The sequence below is a fragment of the Megalopta genalis genome, unplaced genomic scaffold (genome assembly GCF_051020955.1).
Source record: "Megalopta genalis isolate 19385.01 unplaced genomic scaffold, iyMegGena1_principal scaffold0043, whole genome shotgun sequence".
In the NCBI taxonomy this organism is placed as follows: domain Eukaryota; kingdom Metazoa; phylum Arthropoda; class Insecta; order Hymenoptera; family Halictidae; genus Megalopta; species Megalopta genalis.
The window spans coordinates 568,279-584,898 of record NW_027476112.1 but is presented as its reverse complement, the minus strand read 5'-3'; the positions used below and the strand labels follow the sequence as shown (position 1 = coordinate 584,898).

Below are 16,620 nucleotides of genomic sequence, written 5' to 3'. Positions count from 1 at the left end.
TCGATAATTTTGTAACGTACGGAGAATCTTCCCATGTATTTTTTATATTCCTTCCTGAAGGCATACGCCAGGCTGGCGCCAGCAAGTCGGGGGTGCATTTATATATCGTGAGTCGAGTACCTCCGAGGTTGTACGACGACGAACGTTCTGGAATCGGACCACATAGCAACACCCCCACTACCATTTTTCCACAAAGATCTCAGTATATAAAGGGCTCAAACGCGACCGGAATTTGGGCTAGTTTCGTGACATTCGTCGACACGTAAACGTTAGTGAGATCGAATTCAATTCTCTTTCGACCAATCTACGAGGTAACAACCTAGAGTCAGAAGCCCCCGCCGGTTCAGTGCGAAAAACTGAGAGCGCGTTAGAGTCCGTGAACACTCACTTACAATTATTAAATCTTAACGTGTAATAAATTAGTTTTTACCAGTTCTCTTTGGTTTCTACTTCAATCATTTCCATCTCCTGCTTCGAACCAGTAGTAGGTAAAACCCACCAGGATATACCTCAACCGCTTGAGGTATATCTTTATTTCTTTTTTCTAACAAAGTTACGAGGCACCCTAACACCACTTTCTCCAAACATTCCAAGTGCATGCAACCTCCGGTCACACAAACTGCCTGCCCTCGGCTCGTAACAATTTCAATCCCTGATTTACATGGATGGATCTCGATAGGAGTCATATAGTATTACATAAAAGTCATTGACGTACCATATCAGCTGCAGGTTTCGATTCGTTATTCCATTAAAAATAGTATGTCATTCCTATTCCTAATTAATTCGCACTTTTCTGCTAATTTTCTTTTTATATGTCTACATGCAAGTGTTTACCCATTATTTCGTCTATAAACACTAATTTTCCGACTCAGAGAGTGATTTGCTTCGCAAATTCCACTCTCTTTGTTTTATTCACTTCACTGATGTACGGTTTTTTCCTCACAATTTTGCTTTTACATTCTGCCCAATATAATTTGTATCGTTCTTGTATGCATTTGATTTTTATTTCATTCCTAGACTTTTGATACAATCTCAGACGCACTTATATCTGGCTTCTTTTTAATAATCCTAAGAATCTCATGTTTTTGTACTGTTAATTTTTTTGTCTGCCACACTTGGTGCAATATTCTTTCTTTTCTATATTTATTTACTAGGGTAAATGGGGCGACTGAGACACTTGACTGAGCATTCATCGCAGGTAGCTGTTAGGGTAGCTGTTAAAGTGATAAGATACCCTGCGAGTTATTGACCTAAAAATATAAAAATAACTGTCTGTTAAATATGGATTACCTAGAATCATATGATACAGCAACCATTAACTGCTATTGTAAAAAAATACTTAGTACCGAGAACTGTCGTAATGGGGAAGGTCAACTTCTGGCAATGAAATTCTTATTCAATGAAGAACGGCTCCATTCTATTCGTAAAGTAATACATTCAAAAGTAGCATATCAGTCATCCCTTTCACAATACATACCTGGTTTGTGAGAAATAATATCCACAGCCTCTGTCTGTAATTTAAATGTCTCCAAGTGAAAAATAGTTTACCAAGAAACTTATAAGAAACAGGAATGCCTTGCAGCGACACACGGTCGGCGATCAAATATTCATTCGAACTGTCCGCTTTCAGATGTCATGGATTAGACGAGAAATATCTTCCCTGATGTTTATAAGCCTGGAAATGACTTTATTCTTTTACTATTTTCACGTGTACAGCAAACTTCGCTGATGAAAACGTCGTCTGCCGCGTACCGATACGGAGTTATAGTCGTCGATTATTGTCAACAACTATAAAAACAAGCCGTGAGGGTTAGCCTAGTTTCCGATGTAGCTGGGTAGAATCCATTCTTCTTTTAATTTAATAGCGAGGTTAGGACCTCGTCATCCGGTCTGGTAACGGTCAGATGTAGTTCAGAACAACACTTCTCCGTCAGCCCGGCCGTCTTACGGCGAGGCCATGCTGTGGACCATACTGATCTGTTGGTGTGAGTTTTACGATGCCCCCGCGGTGACGTTTGTATAAATGGGCCTCAAAGGTCGTTACGTTACCTTTCATTTGGCATCCTTACGGGCATTCTTACACCATTGTTTCAAATGCATCGTAATCGGGTGATATTGGCTAACGAGACCGGCGATACCGATGCTGCAACGAAGCATCCCGGAGGATCGATAGCTTCCGAAATATTGAACCGAAAGAAACAGAACGTCGCGATCGTTCTCCAGCATTCCAGAAACGTGTCCAGGAAGAAATAAAAGAAGATCGCGGAGGCACCGCAGGTATGTATCAGTTTCGATCGTGAATGTACACATGGCCATTGTGCCATTTTTATATCTTTACATTTTTACATTTTTATTAAATTATTTCGTCATTAAAGTCATACTTCGAATACGCCGATCCCAATCCTACAAATACTCTGGCGGACAAAATGATAAGGAACCTCAAGATTTTTGGGTATGAACATCTATTTGTTCATATACATGGAAAATGAATACACGACAAAATATGGTAGTATTTTTGACGTAATACATGAAGAAATGAAATAAATCGTTCGATTCATTTGTTATTTATGCAAAAAAGTGAAATTTTGTGTGGACGAAATGATAAGGTACTTTAAATATGAAATAAAAATGCTTTAACGTTGTCTCCGTTTTGACCGGTGGTCAAGCTGGAAAATGAGGCCAACTCCGGGATTTTACAGGCTCCTAGGCAGACCACCCGACATAATGCACGATATTCGGGAATTCGATTCGTGACGCAGGAATATTCGTTCGGGTAGAGTGCCACACGATCTAATTACGATCAATTGAATTATTTGTGATGAGGGTGTAACGCACCAGGCGAGCCCACCTGAGACGCATTCGATCAGCCTATCTTTCGGACATCCGATCCCTTTTACCTGCGCTATCATGTACGCCGTTATAATTGTACATGCATTCGATCACGTACGCCACAATGACAAAAGGTATAAAAGAGTAATAAAACAGTCGTTCATTGGTAATCAAGCATAATACATTTCTTATCTTACTTATTAGCTCTGTATTATTACACCACGGCTAACATACGTAAATTACCAAATAAAACCGTCTTATAAATTAAATCGAAGTTCCCATTTAAGTGCGGTATTTTTATTTTTTAAAATATACGCGGATAATTTCCTCGTGACAATAGCGACGTCACGATTCGCGCAAGCAAATACGAGGCATAATTCGCTGATCACAGCACAGTACACGTGTGCCAATAATTAGGCCAGTATCCCCCCCATATGTACTTCGTTTATGCTAAAGTAGCGTCTACCATATGGGACCAATGGTTCTTTTCCACCTTGTGCCATCCACGTAGACCGAGAATTTTTCTCATCAAGTATACTTATAACCATTTATTTGTTCATCACGTCTGCGATTCTGTAATAAAGACTCGACGTGTTTACATGTATTTAATCGTTTATTCAGGTTCAACCATTTCGACTATCAGTCTCCCATTCTGGGATAGTTCCAGCCCCTAACAGAAATGAGTAACACATGGAAGGGATGAAGCAGGGTCATGTTAGAGGAGGAAACACACATTTTTTGAAAAGATGATTATTTATTGTATAATAAGGATGACGAAGAATTATGACAGAAGAAGAAAATTGTAACTTTGTTTTTAAAAAATCATTATTTAATTATTTATTTTTATTGGAATTATGGCTTGGATTATTTCTCAAATAAACTGTACAACGTACAAAGTAAACTGTACAAAGTTTTACTAAAACTTTTATTATAACTTTTATTTTAAAGAAGATATGTGTACGTTACGCACGAACGACTGAGCGATCAAATTCAACTAACAGACTGCGACCGAATATCGTCCGCGTATATACCCTTTTGGTGTGATCTTCTTCACCAATTAAAGACGGTCATTCATCGCGTTTTACATTGTATGCTATCGCTGTTGTGCTCTAACGACACCGGCGATAATGTGTGTATCGCGGTGTGTATTTATAAGTTACAGTTTATATTATCGCCTGTGCGCGCTTAAGACACCGGCGCAATGAAATCTGATAATTTCGAACTTCAGTCCCAAGTAAACTATAAATTAAGTTTTGTCCGAAGCTACAGTTACTTTTTCAACAATTTTAGATTACAACTATTACTACTACTACTAGTACTACTATTGGTTGTCCTTTTAATAAATATATGTACTATTAACTGAATACAGTTGGTAATGATATAATGAGTAAAAGAAAAGTGATAATAATAGAGTACACCTATATCGGCCATGAATTGAATTTTGATGAAATCGAATCGATTATGAATTGAGTACGAGGTGTGAAATCCAATGGAATAAAAAATGGATCGTGTGCTAGGAATTTGTTCGTGGTCAATTGGTATAACAACAATCCACCACCGTCCCTGATGGATCCGCATTTTTTTAAAATTGCTACGCAATACATCGTTCTTTTCTTGTTACACATGTTTGTATTTTTTCAGAAGTAAACAAGCTGTAGGAGCAAAAATGATGCGCAACGCAGGAGTCGACGAAATGAAGATTATGCAAGAAAGTAGCGACTACCATTGCGGACTTACGGTCCGTGGTTGAACAAGTCTTAGTGATAGGATATTACTCAAGAACGTTTGCGTGTACCACCGGTTTAAGGAGCTCAGGATTAAAAGCAACAATGTGCGACCCGACATTTCACCGGGACGCTCGAGCGACTCAAATGTGTCGCGAGCTAAGATATCTTGACGCAGTGTTGGAACCTAATACTTTAGAAGAGACATTGTCAATTAAACAATATCAAGACCGTACGATTCGTGGATTAGGAAATAGATTGGAAACAAGCGAGGAAAAACATTTTAATTAAGAGACGGTTAGTTTATAGGAAAATAGAAAAATTAATAATGATAAACTGTTATTTTACGTACCCGCGTGTTTAGAAAATAATATTATTAGGCTACGTCATGACAATTTGGGGCATGTAGGTATTGACAAAGTCATCGATGACATAAGACAAGTATACTGGTTTCCGCAAATGCGACAAAAGATTAAACAATATAGTAACAATTGTTTGAAATGTATTGAATTTTAGCCAATTAGTGGTAGACAAGAGAGGTTTTTGCATAGTTTACCTAAAGGTGAATCATTACGGTCCCCTGGAGAAGTGTGGAAAAGGTTTTAAATATGTTTTGGCAGTAGTGGATGGGTTCACCAAATTCGTTAGACTATTTGCTTGTAAATCGACAAAATCTGAAGAAGTGATTCGAAATTTGACAGAGTTTGAAATGAAACATTGGGTCAGATCATTCGAAAAATGAAACGATACCGCATTGTGATTAAGTTTAAGTTTGTGTGTGTTTGTATGCGTATTTGTTGCATTCCGTAAGACTTATTTTTATTATTTCTTATTTACGTGTTGTGTAATATGAATTGTATATTTTTTAAGATCTAACTCTTGGAATTAAAGTTGGGATTCTTTGGTGACCGTGGACGGTCACTCTACAGATCAGGATTGGCCGAACTGTAGAATAAATCGTGTTAGCTGTGGGATGCGATCGATAAGAAGATTGTTTAATACATTACGATGTTTATTCGAGCCCAGCCTTTGTGAAATAAACAATTTAAAACTTCGACTCAGAATAATAAATTTGCCGATTCATTTCCTACAGTATCATGATACAAATGTAGAGCGACCAGATCTGGGACTACAGGAATCCTTCCCAACCTCCCAATAGTCCAAGAAACCGAGCCAACAACAAAACTGTAACAGTCACCTCCTACGGAAATGCCAAATGAGAATACGCCCCAACCAAGGACCAAGCCATAATACTGCATGCTGTAGATCAGGGGTGTCAAACGCAAAAGCTAACTTGGGCCAAGTAAACAATGCTTAACTTTAGGTGGGCCGCAAAAAAATCAATGTTTTGTCGCAGGGGTTACTGCGGCGGTTTATATAAAATAATCCGAGAGAGTTTTTTTGGTTTTTATATAACGAGAACTTTAATATAACTTGTAACAAAAAGGCGATGGGGTACAGTGTGTAAAAGGTAAAGGTAAACGAGTGACGGATGAGACAGAAATATGAACACGTCGAGAGTCGGAGGAAAACTAGCTAACTAACTTCTCCCGGTCGAGAGGTCCTCGTATTTATTGGGGAGAGCGTATTGAAATCGGTAAGGGAAGGTCCTTGGGAAGGGCGAAGGCCTTTCCCGAAGATTTTCCGAACGGGGTGATCCGGAACCTAAGGTCCGAAGCTGTGTCTCGACGTTTTTATTGTTTTATGGCGATGTGTACGCCTTGCGTCGGGAAAACCCGAAAAAGGCATCTGCACACCCCGCTTTTGGAGGACGTGGCTTTTATGTCTGGTCCGCCACAATGTTCATAGAAACAAATATTTTTATTTTGACTAGTACATTGTAATAAACATATATAAGTTAAATTATAGTTTACATCCTGATACTTGACATCAAAAATGTTCATCTCGGGCCGCGAGTTTGACACCCCTGCTGTAGATGATATTACCATCAGGGACTATGCATTAGCCATAGGAAAGATAATAGGCCCCAGATCTATCAAATACATATCGAGAATTTCAAACGGTAGGGTATGCACATACCTAGATAACAAAGAAACTGTCAGCAACATAACAGCAAAATTCAAATCAATTACCATCAGCAACACAAATATTGAAATCCGTCCTATGATTTCGCCGACACAACGTATCGAGCTGTCAAATGTAGCATCGATCATCCCAAATTCAGTAATTGAAAATGCGTTTAGAACCAATAACATCAAACTCTGCTCTAGAATAACCCACCTGAGAGCAGAGATATCTGACCCTGAATTTGTGCAGCTTTAGACGTCAAGTATACGTCGATATCGACGTCCTGAACAAATTTCCAAGCACATTCTTAATTAATTTTGACGATACCCTACACAGAATTTTTGCCTCCACTGACAAACAGATTTGCTTATTATACAAAATAATATGCGCAATAAATAAACAAAATTTATGTTTCTACTTGCTATAAGAAGTGCTTTATTATATGAGAAAACAATTGATTTAATAATACTATCATAAACAATAAAAGGGAGTAATAATTTTTCTAATAATACCGTGTAGGAATATTAATGCGAGTCAATGAACTTGAAAGCAGTACTCGCAGACCCAGATTTTGCACACATATTAAGTTTCAGAAGGAGACAAGTCTACGGACTTGTTTATAACAAGTCTCTGAATATTCACCACTTCAGAGAAACAGATCAGCTTCAATTGTAATCAATCAGGCTATTAGCAATGTCCTAACAATACAAACACGAACGAAAACGGTTTCCAGACCGATCCGAATATACCCCCCCCACCACACCCGCATTAATGTATCAATCACCAATGATATATTCATATCGATCAACGTATTGTCGAATATCAAGAAGGCAGGACAAATACAATGGAAATAGAGACAGAAGAATCCAACACAAACAAAACGGAGAATAAGAGACCGCTATCTATAACACCAGGAGAAAGCCATATCATCGCAATAAAATTAGCGACTTGAATTTCAAGATCCCTGCTCCAATAACATTAAAAAAATATTAATCAAATGAACAGAACCACCCTTTTGCAACACGTGCAACCATGCTATGCAGAAAATACGAAATATCAAGACAAAAATACAAGATACTGCCCGTCGTAAAATTCCTAAAGGAAACCAACATCTACCAGGAAATAAAAACAAGAAAGAAGACAATAAACCGTCTCTAATGACATGAAGGTCGAGGCGACGTTAAACCCGAAAAAAAGATTCTTGGTCTTTTTCGCAACAGTTTTCTTTTACAAATTCGGTGTATATTACCATCGCTTATCAAAAATGAATATCACGAGTCAGGCTCGCGAACAGATAGTAAATGAATGTTAGTTCCTATCAGTATCCCACGAGAGTTAGTCGCGATTCTTATAATTGTTGTTACAAAGCAGTTTAGTTATTGAAATTTGAGAAATCCCTACAAAATGCAAAATACAAAAGTGTTAGATAAAAGCAATGATAACGAATCCAGTGATAGTAACGTGTTTGCGCCAATCACAAAGCGTGTAAGGCGTATGATTATAGTTGGGAGTAGTGAAGAGAAAGGTACGATAATCATGGATTTGACAGAAAGTAAAAAACACACCAATAGTTTGGAAGTATTCTGAACATCATGGAATAAAAGCGTCTATTTTAAATAATTTAAGCGAGAATCCAACAATGTTAGACCTATTCTTTATTACATTTAATAACAAGTTTTAGGAAATGCTGGCCATGAAAACAAATCGTTTCGCACATCAGACAATTCACGACAAACGAAAAGACGGCATCTGGACGACACTTGGTATCCTGTTACCTTAGATGAAATAAATGCCCATTATGCACTGTGTATTTTGATGGGTCAAGTGAAAAAAATCAAATATTCAACTGTATTGGACTAGAAGAGCTGTAGTAGAAACGCCAATATTTAGACAAACGATACCTTTTAAGAGATTTCGGCAAATTTCGAGATTTTTACATTTGTCTGATAATGAAACTGCTGATAGTAATGACCGACTTCGAAAGATAATAGCTATCATCAACCTTTGGAATGAAAAATTTAAAGAAATTTACACACCCAATGAATATGTCAGTATAGACGAATCCTTAATGAAATATAAAGGGCGTTTAGCGTACAAACAATTCAATCCGTCCAAAAGAGCTCGATTTGGATGAAAAATTTACAAATTGTGCGAGGCAAGTACCGGTTTCTGTCACGGATTTAAAAATATACCGGCCAGTACAAAATTGATCGAAATGATAGTGCGTTAGAGAACTTTGTGATAGAGCTGTCAAAATTTATAATAAACAAGAAATATACTTTGTGTCTGGACAACTGGTACTCTTCACCAAATCTTTTTTTAAAAATTACACCACAAAAAGAGAAACGTAACTGAGACAGTACGCAAGAACAGGAAAAATATGCCAAACGCCAATCAAAAGCATATTTTGAAGAAAGGAGAATTTATATTGATGTTGCAATAATTTGATAGCTGTGAGATGGATGAACAAGCGCGACGTGTATATGATATCAATGAAACACGAAACTGCAGAGATGGTCGAGCAATCAAACAAAGAATTACGGAAAGTAATGAAGCCTAAATGTATCCTGGAATATAACAAGGTTATGGGTGCAGTTGATCATCGAGATCAGATGTTTGCTTGTTTCCGAATCATGAGAAAAATCATCGAAGGATATCGAAAACTTTTCTTTTACATGTCAGATATGGCTCTGTTCAATACCATTATTATGCATAAAGCTATCACAGTCGAAAAAGGGAGACTTATGTTGATTGCGGTATAAATATAGCAGAAGCAATTTTACAAATTGTCGAATTACCGGACTACAAAATGCGTGGAAAATCTAGATCAGTTGAAACACCTCTTCGACTCCAAGCTCAATATTGGGCTCATTTCACAAAAAATATCGATCCGACGCCTCGGAATAAGCATCCGACAAGGACGTTTAAAGTTTGTTATAAACATAAAATACGAAGCGAAACGAAGTGAGAATGAGCGGAAGGTAAAGTAGCTTCTGCCGGAATGTTTTAAGAAGTATCATACCGTGGAGGATTTTTAGAGTTGTACGTATTTTCTTATTAGATATTCATTCAAGGTAAACATTTTTTATGATTGATTTTTTTGTTTATAATATGCTATTCATTTTTAGACGCAGTATTATTACTACATTCCTCAGGACGAAATTACATTTGAAGACGCTTGAATTTCCATTGAGGTATTGTTCATTTATGCAATAGAATTTTGAAACTGCTATCTATTACAAAATATAATAAAATTATGATATCTATAAAAGTAAAAGGATTAGAGTTTACTTCTAGTATTTACATCAATACTACTACTAGTATTTACATTTCGGTTCGCATTGCGACTGTCCTCGAGCATCAGTCTGATCTGGTCTGTTTAGCGCGCTTTGACGGCTACCGCTTGGGTAGTCGAGTTTCGTCGAGCTAGATGACATGGGAAGGGGTTAGTGTTCCCATGTCCGGAAATGATTTTGTTCTTTTACTACTTTCACATACACGGCAGATTTCACTGATGAAAACATCGCCAACCGCGTACCGCTACGGGGCTGCTCGGCCGCGCGGTCAGCGCGACCTCGTAAAATACCAAAAATTAGCATTAGAAAAATATGGTGAGCGGTAAGTAAGGGATATGGTAAGAGGTACTAGAAAAAGTAACCACAAGGGTGGTCCTTAGTTACAGGTGTAAAAAATGATTTCTGAGGGTGAATAAATAATGTGCGTAAAATTTCAAAGCGACTGGACAATGGTAACCCGTATCGCATCGGGTTCAAAGATTTGAAATTTCTATTATTTACGTTAATTTTAATATAAATGTGTACCACTGTTTTAGAGACAGTACTAAATATTTTTTAATGAAAATATAATCTTACATGTATATAATATTATCGTGACTTAATTTAAAATTATACGTTATAATAAAATTAATTGAAATATCTTATAAAATGTTACATACTGGTCAATATACAGGTTTTATTCAGATTGATTTGCTGGCATCTGGATGACGTCACCGATAATCTTCTAATACTTGTAAAATGAATTGTTTATTACATTCATTTTTCGTTAATAAGTTATTACATTCGGTGATAAACTTCAAAAGCCTCGTCCTACACTGTCATTAACTAATTTTAAATTCCTTACTATTTCTAAGGCTCTTTTATACGTTCCATCGCTTTTCGGAATGGAAGGGTCTTTATATAAAAATGCTCATCCCATTCAATCAGACACGAGAAAGCTTGAACATGATTAACTAGACATTATAAGTACGATTACAGGAGAGCGATGCACCCCGACACATGTCACACAATTTTTATTAGGCTCTCAGGAGGAAGAAAGAAGAAACGTAAATGAAGAAACGAAAGAACTTCAAGAAGAACCGCAAGAAATGATTTTTCACAGTAACGAAATTGTGAACAGAAATTACGTATTCTAATCGAGAGAATAACATTTGAAACTGCAGCTACAGCATCTTACATAAAATATCTCGTGCAGGCATTAAAATCATATCTCTTCAGCAAGGAGCATCAGATAAGTAAGTACGTACGTATTCATACAATGGTAAAAATTCGCAGCCAATTTGAATATGAATTATTTACAAATTCATTTTCTGTTACATTATGTGTTATTAAAGAATAGAGGGAAACCATCACCTTTGGCCACGATAATTGACAATTCCAAGGACGATATGCAACAAAACAATTTAACGTACAATGATAATAATTATGCATGATATCAATGCAGCTTTTCAAGTACAGTTTTTAAAAATAAGTATAACAATGTATTTTACTTAGATAACTACAACGATAATAAGATAAAATGAATTACACATTAAGTATTTGATAAATAAATGTAATCGAAATTATGTCGTCTTTGATTTTATTGTGAACAGAAATATTTGTCCAAACTATATCATGTTTGGTGTCATTTTAATCAGATAAGTATCAGGAATATGTTTAAAAAATAAGTATTAAAATGTTAAAATTAAAAAAAGTTATGTCATTGTATTATGAGTTGTCTTCCGGGAATTCGAGTCAAAGGAGGCGCAGTGCGTGCCGCAACACATGTATTCGCAGACTCCGTAGCATCAGTATTCGCTCCGACGAGAAGAATCAAGCCGTCAGAGGAATAACTAACAGACGACTCGAGGCAATAGATACGAACATGTGCACACTAGAGGCGAGCAGGGCAAAGATGGCTCGCAACATCGAGATCCCATCGAATTGGGAAAGGACGAAAGAAATAATATAAGCTTTTTATGGGATTGTTCGATAAAATACATTTAAGAAGAAATTATTTTTTAAAAATTGAACTAAGTACCAAAAAGAAATTTTGTAGGAATTACAGACGGTTAAAACGACCGAAAATAATTGTAAAATTGCGCTTTTAAATTTTGTCTCATTTTATCAATAACTGATTAGCATGCTGAAAATTTCATCGAAATCTGTAGAATACCATTCAAGTTACATAAGCCTATTTTGATGAAACTTATGGCAGGCTTAAGTCTTCGAAAAATATTTGAGGCGATCTTTTATCAGAAACCATCTGTATTGAAGATTACAGCGTGGCGGAGTGATAATCACCGCCGCGAAGTGAGAGTATCGATATTTACAATGTGGCTGCGAATTTAGAATAATTTCTGCAGTCGAAATATATTAAAAATAATCGTACTCCTATGCAATAGTTAGATGATTTGCAATCTTTTATATTAAAAATAAACTAATTTAATAAATATTTCGTTGTAAGAAGTGTAAAGCATCTCTAGTTAAATTAGTTTAATTAATAAGAAATATAAACATATCGTAATGGACTCGGTTCCTTTACTTGTTGTCTTTCGATGAAGTCACTCAAGTGATCATTGCTATGGGTCGAACTGATGTGACGAGACGTTAAAAATACCACGTCGTGGTTCATTTAAATCCGTATAAAATTAGAAAGTGCAACTAGTAGTAGCTAAAATTTGTATGATTCTTCTCGCAATACTGTACGCTTTCATATGAAATAAATCTGTTTTCTCACATATTCTATCTTTTTTTTTTAATCTTTCTTGAAGTCTAAATTGAAATCATCGTTGTATTACTTGCATGTTAGTTAAAGTCTGCTGATATCGTCATTAACTAACTAAAATATGGGTACTATTAAACGTCAAGATATAGAACAAATTAGTATATCTTAATTCTCCTAATCGTATAATTAAGTCAAAGATTTTTAACTCTTCAATGTCAAAATACTAATTTTATAACCTTATATTTAATTATAGTTCATCGGAAGTTCATAGGAAGACTCATTTTTTTCGTAAATTAAATTTGAAAAATTGTTTTTTGCCAAATGTTACCTCACTTCAGACCACCACTGTGCGATAGTGCCATGACAGCGTTTTCCACCCCGTGTGATCATTATTAATTTAATAGAATGCCCTTTTTTCGGACAAAGGAACGCCATAACCATATTTCAAAGGTTAATGGACTCAATGCTATCCAGTTTTCGAGAAAAAGTGCTACTCATAAAATGTACTTAGTTACTCGCACCGTCCTTCAGAACATTTAGAAAAATTGAAGAAATTAACAGAACGTCTCAGAGGAAATATTACATAAATTTCTCACATGATTTTGGATACATTGTTTCTCTCAATCGCAGCTCGTTACACTCTCCATGGCAACTGTGAATAAATGAACGAGACAAGACAAAAGACCTATAACGTTACAACGAGACGAGACAAAATTGTATTCAGTTACAGTTAGAAAATTATTTGAAAGAACCGCTTTGGAAAACTAGATCCATTGATCTATGGGAAAGATAATGTAAAAAAAACAGCAAAATGCACTCGTTTTGCTAGAAAATATTTTTGTATGATGGCTACTTCAGTGCCGGCAGAACGCGTGTTCTCTAAAACTGAAGAATTAATTTATAAAAAGAGAAATGGACTAAAAGAAAATAGAGTTAATAAAATATTGTTTCTTAGTAGTTATCTACTTTTATATCTATATACTGTTACGAATTACACCATTTCTCTCGCGTCGCGGCATTTTATTTACAATAAAGAATATTAACTGTAACACAATTCGATACAATAACAATCCAGATCTTTCAGAAGTGGGATGTTGATTCGATTGTCCGTTGATACCACACCTCCGTGGCAACCCCTCTCTTCTATTATTCTTTAAGGAGTTGTTCACAACAGGGCAGTTTCACATTACAGCGACTTGGTTTGGACAAGTCGCCGTAACATTGCCCTCCCCGCCGAATGAGCGGCCGACCCGGTCGCGGAAAATTTCACTTCTGTTGACCAACGACAATCGAACCGTTAATCCTGCCAGCTTCAGTCCTATAACCTCGAACTGTCGTTCCATCGGACAACTGACAGGTAACCTCCACCGCAAGTACTTCTGTCTGAAAAGTAGGTAAACATGGAAAGAATGTAATTAGTTATCCAGGTGGCCTTTTCCAGATAGTTTACGTCCTGACATTTGTCCTTCGTCTCAAGGGAAAACCATCGAAAAACCTTGAGCAGAACGTCAATACTTCTACAACGCGTACAGCTCTAATCTCTGTCGCTCACCCTTCCTCTTAATTCTTCGTTTTGAGGCTTGAGCGTTTCTTTCTTGAAGAAGTTTTGAGAACTTCTCACTTGTAGACTTCTCGGGAGTTCCCTGCTCTGATCAATCACCAAAACTCTTCCCCGGATGACCACAGGATACTATCTGCAGTAATATGGGATCCGGTGCATCTCTTTTTGTGGACCAGTCAGGAAAGGGTGTACCCTCCTGAGAACTCGTCCTCACTCTCCAATGGGAGGACGTAATCTTCCAGAGGATACAACTTCCTTCCCCCATCGAACCGTTTCTTCCACAAATGGAAAGAGCTCAGCGTGTCAGTACACAGATCACTCCCTCGTCTTTTGCGAAGAAACATCCTCTTCTTGGGTGAGAGACAGTCAAAGGTTTCTGTGTACAGCGTCGTAGCGAGCCAAGCGGTTAACATGTACGATCTTCGGTTTCGACTTCGGAGAACGAGTTACACGATACATAATGTCGTTCAGGCGGTCCTGCACCACATAAGGACCTTCCCACGCGGACTGCAACTTGGGACATTTTCCTTTCGTCCTTTGTGGTTGGTACAGCCATACTTTCTCGCCTGTAGCAAACGTAATTGAATTAGCGTAAACATCATACCAAGATTTCATTTTGTCTCCACTAATTCTCAGTCTCTGGCGAATAAATTCATGAATTTTAGCCAGTCTGATACGCGTTTGCTGAACAAACTCGTCCTCCTCATATCTTGAATCAGGCGGGAGTCCTCTCTGAAAATCCATTGGAAGTCGAAACTCTCTACCAGTGAGAATCATCGATGAAGTGTTCTTCATTTCCTCGTGTCTGCTTGAGCGATAGGATAGTAAAAATAACGGTATCCAGTCGTCCCAATCCCGTTGATGATCCGCTACAAACATTGACAAATACTGCAGCAGAGTCCGAATCAACCTTTCCACGAGCCCATCAGATTGTGGATGCAAAGGAGTAGTGCGAGTTTTCTTAATACCAAGCAGCACCATCAACCGTTTGAAGACCGCAGACTCAAAATTTCTCCCCTGATCCGAATGAAGTTCCAACGGTACGCCATGACGACTTACAACTTCCGTAAGAAGGGCCTTCGCAACAGTCGTCGCACGCTGGTCCGGCAACGGAACTACCTCCGGCCATTTCGTAAAATAATCCACAACGACCAGCGCATACTTGTTACCAGCCGCAGACTTCGGAAACGGTCCCACAATGTCGAGCGCTACCCTCTCAAACGGTGCCCCGACATTATAAATCTTGAGAGGTCCGTGTCCCCTTTGCCTCGGACCTTTCCTTGCGACACAAGTATAACATCGACGACACCAGTCTTCCACATCCTTGCGATTATCGGGCCAGTAAAATTTTCGACGTACCCTATCCAGAGTTTTGTTCACTCCGAAATGGCCACCTGCCGGTGTATCAATCTGTCATCACCGAGCTTACCATTTCTCTTGGAACCATCAGTAACCACTTGTTACTTTTTCCATCAGGGGATTCCCACTTACGAAACAGTAGATCCTCGTACATTTCCAAGGAATCCCAGATTGATACGAGATATTTAATTCCCGTATTCCTGTCCGAAATCTCCTGCCAATTGGGCCTCCTACCCTCTTTTTTTCGTGACAGGATGAAACCAATTTCTTCATCCTCCTCCTGTTCTCTCGCCCACTCTTCAAAATCAAGTGTTTCGCAGAGTGTCCGCAGGACTACGTCTCCATTTTCTTCCGTTTTCTCCTCCAGGCGCTTGCATCGTGCACAATCCTGCGATTCGCAAGGCCTGCGAGAAAGACGGTCCGCGTTCTGATGGAGTCTTCCTTCCCGGTGTTTCACCTCAAAGTCATATCCCTGAACCCGCTTGATCCAACGCGCTATCTGTCCTTCCGGATTCTTGAAAGACAGCAACCAACGTAAAGCAGCGTGATCGGTCTTCAGAAGGAATCTACGCCCATGAAGGTTATGATGAAAATATTCAATAGATTTCACTATCGCTAATAGTTCCTTCCGTGTAACGTAATAATTCTTCTCAGCTTTTCCTAGCGTCTTGGAGCAGTAGGCGACTACTCTCTCCCAACCTTGCTGAATTTGAGAAAGAACTGCTCCGATTGCAAAATTTGAGGCATCCGTGTCCAAAATGAATTCTGTATTAACCGACGGATAAGAAAGAATGGGAGACTCCATCAATTTCCTTTTTAATTCCTCGAACGAATGTTCCGCTTCTTCCGTCCACACGAAGATTTTCTCGTTCTCGGTCAAACGATGTAAGGGCTTCGCAATATCCTCAAAATTCTTAACCAATTTCCGATAATTAGTGCAAAGACCCAGGAAACTCTTCAACTCGATCTTACTCTTCGGCACCGGCCAATTCTTTACTGCATCCAATTTTTCAGGATCAGTTTGTACACCCATCTCGGATACTACGTGTCCAAGATATTTCACTTCTTTGCAGAAGAAATTACACTTCTTCGGGCTCATCAGCAAGCAAGCTTCCC

At 38.0% G+C, this 16,620-nt stretch overlaps 1 protein-coding gene across 1 annotated transcript; it reads right to left on the bottom strand.

Annotated features, from left to right (window-relative positions):
* Window positions 1–13,850: 13,850 nt before the first annotated feature.
* Window positions 13,851–16,603, bottom strand: LOC143261229 (uncharacterized). The gene is made up of 5 exons (XM_076527798.1): window positions 15,575–16,603; window positions 14,823–15,162; window positions 14,596–14,711; window positions 14,137–14,274; window positions 13,851–13,967 (listed from the first exon to the last, which is right to left on the bottom strand). The coding sequence occupies exons 1-5, from the start codon at window positions 16,601–16,603 to the stop codon at window positions 13,851–13,853; spliced, it is 1,740 nt and encodes a 579-aa protein (XP_076383913.1).
* Between the last annotated feature and the right edge of the window lie 17 nt (window positions 16,604–16,620).